At 36.9% G+C, this 7,240-nt stretch overlaps 2 protein-coding genes across 3 annotated transcripts in view; one reads left to right on the top strand and one right to left on the bottom strand.

Annotated features, from left to right (window-relative positions):
• Window positions 1-1,768, top strand: part of LOC107092385 (rab9 effector protein with kelch motifs-like) — an 8,130-nt gene extending 6,362 nt beyond the window's left edge. Inside the window, exons 12-13 of the mRNA XM_015386841.1 lie at window positions 1,339-1,436; window positions 1,549-1,768. Of these exons, the coding sequence (XP_015242327.1) occupies window positions 1,339-1,436; window positions 1,549-1,751 (301 nt within the window). The 3' untranslated portion in view covers window positions 1,752-1,768. The remainder of the gene's footprint in view (window positions 1-1,338; window positions 1,437-1,548) is intronic.
• A 143-nt stretch (window positions 1,769-1,911) lies between these two features.
• gstz1 (glutathione S-transferase zeta 1) lies at window positions 1,912-7,118 on the bottom strand. Of its 2 annotated transcripts, none has more exons than XM_015386836.1 (9): window positions 6,908-7,118; window positions 6,520-6,571; window positions 6,365-6,432; window positions 4,547-4,627; window positions 3,849-3,974; window positions 3,700-3,775; window positions 3,549-3,601; window positions 3,421-3,470; window positions 1,912-2,184 (listed from the first exon to the last, which is right to left on the bottom strand). In XM_015386836.1, the coding sequence occupies exons 1-9, from the start codon at window positions 6,935-6,937 to the stop codon at window positions 2,058-2,060; spliced, it is 663 nt and encodes a 220-aa protein (XP_015242322.1). In that variant the 5' UTR covers window positions 6,938-7,118; the 3' UTR covers window positions 1,912-2,057. The 2 variants fall into 2 exon arrangements, with proteins under 2 accessions (XP_015242322.1, XP_015242323.1); XM_015386837.1 differs by lacking the exon at window positions 6,908-7,118 and adding an exon at window positions 6,672-6,802.
• Window positions 7,119-7,240: the final 122 nt, after the last annotated feature.

Raw genomic sequence — 7,240 nt, 5'->3', positions numbered from 1 at the left:
ACACACACAGTGAGGAAAATAAATATTTGAACATCCTACTATTTTGCACGTTGGCACACTTAAAAATAATGGGGGGGGGGTCTGACATAATCTTAAAAAAAAAAAGAAAGAAAATCATGGTCACGAAGAACCAGCCTCAACCCATCTTCAATGCTCTAACTGATGGAAGGAGGTCATTACCCAAGATATCTACATGTCCCCGGTCATCCTCTCCTTAATTCAGTGCAGTCGCCATGTCCCATGTGCAGAAAAACACCCCCAAAGCATGATGGTACCACCCCCATACTTCACAGCAGGGACTGTGTTCTTGGGATGGCACTCATCATTCTTCTTCCTCTAAACACGGTTAGTGGAATTATGACCAAAAAGTTCTATTTTGGTCTGATCTGACCACTTTCTCCCATGACTCCTCTGGATCATCCAAATGTTCATTGGCAAACTTCAGACGGGCCTTGACATGTGCTGGTTTAATTGGGGAACCTTCCGTGTATTACCTACAGTAACCTTGGAAACGTGGCCCCAGCTCTTTTCAGGTCATTGACCAGCTCCTCCCTTGTAGTTCTGGACTGATTTCTCACCTTAAGATCATCGAGACCCCACGAGGTGAGATTTTGAATGGAGCCCCAGTCCAAGGGAGATTGACAGTGATGTTTAGCTTCTTTCATTTTTTAATGATTACTCTAACAGAGGACCTTATTTATCTATCTGCTTGGCAATTTCCCCGTAGCCCTTTCCAGCCTTGTGGCGGTGTACAATTTTGTCTCTAGTGTCTTTGGACAGCTCTTTGGTCTTGGCTATGATAGTAGTTGGATTCTTACTGATTGTACAGGGTTGACAGGGGTCTTTATGCAGTTAACAACCTCAAACAAGTGCATCTAAATTAGGAGAATAAATTGAAAGGAGGTGGACATGTTGAAGGGGGACTAACGGGTCTTTGAGGGTCAGAATTCTGGCTGAGAGATGGGTTATTTGCAGCTGTATCATACAAATAAATGGTTAAAAAAAAAAAAAAAAAAAAAATCATATATTGTGATTTCTGTATTTTGTTTTATTGATTATGTCTCTCACAGTGGACATGCACCTACAATGACATTTTCAAACCTCTCCAGGATTTCTAAGTCGGAGAACTTACTTGAATACTTGTTTTCTCTCTCTATATATATATATATATATATATATATATATATATATATATATATATATATATATATATATATATATATATATATATATATATATACACACACACACGTTTTGATCTCTTAAATAATCCAATTAAACCAAGCTGAAAATAAAGTGGCTGGATATGCTGATAAAACCCTCTCCCTTGTAAATCAGATTTCATGCAGCAGTTCCAGTGTCGGATAACAGGATTTTGATCAGTGGAGGTTGCAGTGCAATTGGAGCTCTGCAGGATGTACACGTCTTCAACACAGGTGAGTGTTGGTACTTTACCAACTATATGCTTTTTTTTTTTGTTTAAAAACAAAAAAAGCCGATTTGTGATCTCATGTTTTAAAACGAAGATGCTTTGTTTTCCATATTTAGACACCTGTATGTGGAGCTCCGTGGCATGCCCCATGCTTTGCACCAAGCCCCGTGCAGGACACAGCATGATACATTTACAAACAGAGCAGGATGAAAACAGAAATATCAAGTGCACAGTAGTGGTCTTTGGTGGTTCTGACTGCTCTGGTTCCTTCTATGACGACACAATAAAATGTCCAGTGGAAATAACTAGAGACAAATAATGATCCAAAAAAAATTATGTGAAAGAAAAAGTGAACTTTTGTTTGCTTTGTACTGGTTGTAAATTAAAGTGTTACTATAAACAGTTCACCAGTAATAAGATGTATGCACTTAGGTGCTCCACTTTGAATAACAAATGTACAATTTGCATGTTTTATAGATTTTTAATGTCATGTTGTGTATTTTGGAAAAACTGATTTTTACAAATTAATGACAGAATGTTTTGAAAGTTTCACTGCTATTTAATCTGTTCAATAAAACATTTTTTTTAAAGCAGTATTACACAGTACATGTGCCACACTGACATTTCATGCTCGAAGATCTGCAGGTGTGTCCGGCTGGCGAGATGGATGGCTCAGTTTGAAAGCTTCAACCTCGAGCAAAGTCTCATTTAACCTTTTGATGGTTGGATACTGGCTTACATCCACTTTAAACCTTTAAGAAAAAAATTTTGTTAAATTAGCAGTTCAGCAGATCAATTCTGAAAGGATTTCATAGGGGGTTCAATGAAAAGCACCAACACCAACTACTGCATAAACATGGAAGTTTTTTGGAAAATGGCTCATGCTCTGTTCAACCACATGGGGAGTATCTGGGAAAAGCAGTTTTCAAAGCTTGTGCTCACAGTCGTGTAGGCAGAGAAGTTAAATTAAGATCTTTTGGGACCAGAGCACCTTTCTCTATATTTCTGCTAAATCCCCCATTAGGGTTTCATTGAAATTTGAACATTGCTTTTCTGGGGTGCCTACCTGCGCTTATGGTTGACAGCCATTTCTCTGTAGATTTGCAGTTGGGTAAAAGTTTCCATATCCAGAGGAGTGAACAGTTATCTGAAATGCTCAAAGCTTAAGATGCTCTCTGATAATCTAACTAGTGTTGCACCGATACAGATACCAGTATCGGACGGGGCCCCGATACTACCCTAAAATGGTGGTATCGGCGAGTACCAACAAATAGGGCACCGATACCATTTTGAGAGCCATAAGTTTATTCAACTATTGTCACCCACTCCTGGTAGGCAATAAAAAGTTCAACTGGATTCACTTTGTATTACATTTTTTCCTGCTTCACAAAGGTAGGCAGCAGCTTGACAAAGCCATGATGGCAATTATTTTACATTATTATGGTATCGGTCGATACTGCACAGCCAGGTGCCAGGTATCGGGTATCAGTATCTGGGCCAAAAAATGGCATCGGCGCAACACTAAATCTAACCCAGGTTTAAATTGGGGAGTGGCGGCCTAGAGGTTAGGGCATTGCACCTGGAATCCCAGAGGTTCCGAGTTCAAGCACCACTCTCACAAACTTTCACCCTTGGTCCCTGAGCAAAGACCGTTAACCCTATACTGCTCACCGGGGACCGCACAATGGCAGCGCACTGCTCCCCAACAGGATGGGTTAAAGGAACAGATTTCATTTTGTTGCTCTGTACTTGTGACATTGTAACAACAAAAACTGAATGGTACCAGAGAAAATCATGTATCAATTTTCTTCCACCTAATGACTATATGCTATCTGTTTATCACATGAAATATCTATTAAATATGTTGAAGTTCGTTTAATGTTGCGTGGCAAAAATTTGAAAAGTTTAAGGGGTAAGAATGCTTCTTGAAGGCCCTTAATCTTGATATCCATGCCGAGCACTTTAAAGGGAAATGTTAAAATACGCACCTCTCTGCATTGTAGACTTGTGGGACCAGACAAATGTCTGCCATGGAAATCTAAAATAAATCACCAAAATGTTAATCCTTGGCTGCATTTTATGGAGTTTACTTACGGTCTAATAGGTGTTTTCTTACCTCATCACCTACACAGTATTTTCCTGATGTTTGCTTCAGAATTGGCTCTAGAGCTGAGAGATCGTAAAGTTCACACAAACCCCAGTGAAAAAAACCACACAGTGCATGATCTTTTCTACTACAGTAAGGATGGATAATGTCTTCCCCTAACCTTGAAAACCACGGTTAATGAAGTGCTGTGCCCATGGTACCTTCTCCGCTCCGATCTTCTGCAGTACGTATAAGTTCTGAAATTAAACTGAAATTACTTAATTTTTTTAGGACGGTCAAAGTAGAAATATATTTTGGTTTTATAGCTACCTGCACAGGCTGAATCCCAGAGGCAATGAGGTCGCTTATCATCCGAACGTGTGCGCGTGCCTTTGGGTCTGCAGGAAGAAGACGGGGTCCCGGTCTGGTCTCGTCAATGTACTGAATCACAGCAAGCTAGAAGAGCAAAACAAGCATATTGAAGGATTGCTCATGATGATGCCACCTTAGTTCATTTGAAACATGCCATGCTAGACTTCTCACAGGTTATTTTCATTTTTTTTTTACTTTTAGGAATCAGCCCTGACCGTAGAACCAGAGCTACAATAAACTCTTTAAATTAAAACATATTTATGACTAAGAAGTCCAAATAAATTAAAAACATAAGTGTGACAAGTCTTAAAAACTGATCTTCAGATTAAGGCATTTTTTTTTTTTTAGATATTTCTCTTAAAATGTTTAGAGTTGTTAGAGACATGCAGGTCCCCAAAACACTTGAACCTGCAAAAGCAGTTAAATATGAGTCTCCAAAGCCATACATATCAACACTTGTAGATGAAAGTCTAAACGCAAACTTTGTTCTTCCTCCTCAAATTATTGCTCGTTTAGTGATGCTCTAGGACATAAAATCCCCCCAAAATACGCAGACATTTGTATGTCAAAACTGAAAAACATCTTCCAGCGGTGTGAAGACATTTGTAGGGCGCTGTATGTGCTCATGATCTGGGATTGAATAAACTCAAACTTACTGACTGAGACAGAGTAATGCCATCAACTTCCACTGCAGGAACTTGTTGCATGGGGTTTAATGTTTTGTATTGCTCTGTAAGCTGAGGTGGACACAGACATGCAATCAGATTTAGTCATTCATTAAAATCAGGTTGGCTAAACATTTTTGCAAAATATTTTCTAATTTAAAAAGCTGAAAAAAATGAATAAATACAAGAAACATTTTCCCAGCAAAAAAGCATGTGCTTACATATTTAAATGCATTACTATACATTTAGTGTAAAGTTTCAGGATGTTTCCCTTACAGATCTGTATCTCTAAATAATGTGCTGTATTTTTCATACAGTATGTTAATGTTCTAAAGTGCCTCTCTAGGAACTGTGATAGCAAGGAATAAAGTGAATGTAAAGACAGCTGAACCACATTTGTTTTGTGTTTCTGATAAATATAATATTTTATGTATTTTGTTAAATCCAATACCTTTAGAAGTAAAATGGGCCCACGGCATGACAATTCTCCACCATGTAAAATAATAGGCATATAATAGTTCACCACAAGTTTGTTTCCAAACAATATAAGAATTTTTTTATTTTTTATTTTGTTCTGGGTTTTGGGAGATTTTTCCACTCATCTTTGCCAAAAACCACTTATGTTTGTGTGATATCAAACACCTATGGTGTGATTGTTCAGAAATGTTACAAGGGCATTGTTCCCATAATTGCTTCAAAACGATGACCCCATTAAGATTTCCAAGGAGTCCTGCTCTTCACTTCTTGTGAAAAATAACATTTCTGAACCCCCCAAAAAATTCTTTTTATTATTTAAACCTCAGATTTAAAAAAGCAAACATCTCTGGGACCTTTAGGAGTGCATACAACATCTTCAGTCTTATGGGCCGTAACCAGGATTTTTGAATTACCAAGGTCAATCAAATATTGTGATAAATCTTACTTGACAAAAACACATCATAATATGGTGACTTTAAAGCTCATCAAGGAGGTAAATATGAACATGTTTATTATAAGAAAAATCCAAAACTCACAAAATTAGAGTATTTTCGTGAGTGAGAGTTATTATTATTATAATCATCATTATACTATATTATTATTGTTGTTGTTGTTATTATTGAATTATTATTAATACTACTATTATTGTCACCATCATCACTATGCATGTGCATGGCCCACGAAATGAATCAAATGACTTGCAATAATATTGTGGACTTTTATTTTTTTCCTAACCAATGAGAATGCATGCTGATCTTTACACCAATCGAAGTCAGAACAATTTTCATCATATAGTTTGACATTTCTCTGAGTAAAAAAAAAAAAAAAAAATTAAAAAAAAAGGGGAAAATACCAAGGACATGACCTCGGTGTTCTCAATGCTGGTTACGGGGCTGCTTATGGCCCCTAACAATGAGTGGACATTTAGACTGCTCATCTGATAGTTTTCAGATTTTGGGACCCAATATATTTAATAGGTACATGGAAAATTGTAGCCTAGTAAACTAGCCCCACCCACCAATCTTTCATTTAGTCAGGTTTATCAGGCTAGGAAAACTGTGGATTACTAAACTGAAAATTCTAGACACTCATAAGAACTTAAAGTAAAAACAAACCCAAAAGCTCATTAATTTCATTAAATTTAGAGGTCAAAAAACCAACACAAAAAAAAACTGATAAAAATAACTAACAATATGCTAAAAAATATGCTTATTGCAGGAATAAAAAGATGTGTACAGTAGTTCTTTCAATAAATTGAATTATGGAATAAAATCAAATTGGATTTGTTTTGTTTTTGCTATCACAAATGAACAGGAAATGTTAATACTATACCTGCTGACCTCCATCTTTGATTAGGTTGACTGCAACCTGGTCATATTCAATACCCTTAAGAGCAAAAGCTGTTCAGAAAAAAAAAAGTTCAAAGTTATTTTGTTAACATCCATAATCTCTAAAAGAAATAAGCAGAGTACTAAAGTACGACTCACCAATCCGGACCCTCCAGGAGCAGGAGCTTCTGAAGTATCCATGAAGTATAGGCTAAAAGAAAACAAAACAAGAAAAAGAAATATAGAAGGTTGAGAAAATATAGAAAAACAAATAATTCTTCCTCCATGCATTTTAGGTTTTCTTGCTTCACCTTGTTTTTGTTTGCCATCGCTCTATAGATCTAGTGGATATCTCTTTGGAAGACTAAAGAAAGTTTTGCATGTATTCTTTTTTTCCTCTGCAAATTCCCATCCTCCTCTATCAGCCAATAGGATGTGTCCCTGAATTCCCTCCTCCTTATACTTTGGTCCATGACTGTGCAACATCTGTTTCATATTAAACACATAGTCTCACACTCACAGCTTGCAGAAACAGATATTACAGTACCTTAACAAGGCAAACTAACGTCAAGCGCATCCTTGATGTTGCTTCTAAGACGTTCGTAACATCAAATTAGATATGTGGGTTATAGTCTTGCCTTTATGAATCTATGAATTCGCCTTAAACTTATGAAATGAAAAAATAAAAGCAGAGAAAAAAAAACCCTAAAAATTGATACAAAGATTTTAGAAAAGTTCTGGTATGAACTGTGCTGCAGGTTACACAATAGCTCTAGTTAAACAAACATCACGGTAGAGCAGCAACGTCATAGATATAGAAAAATAGATGTTGCATCAGCGTCGGTGTTGTGCGTAAACTTGGCCGCCATATTGTGAACGC

The sequence above is a fragment of the Cyprinodon variegatus genome, unplaced genomic scaffold, assembly GCF_000732505.1.
Source record: "Cyprinodon variegatus isolate N-32 unplaced genomic scaffold, C_variegatus-1.0 Scaffold379, whole genome shotgun sequence".
Classification (NCBI taxonomy): Eukaryota; Metazoa; Chordata; class Actinopteri; order Cyprinodontiformes; family Cyprinodontidae; genus Cyprinodon; species Cyprinodon variegatus.
Note: the sequence above shows the minus strand (reverse complement) of the source record. Positions and strands in the feature narration are given on the sequence as shown.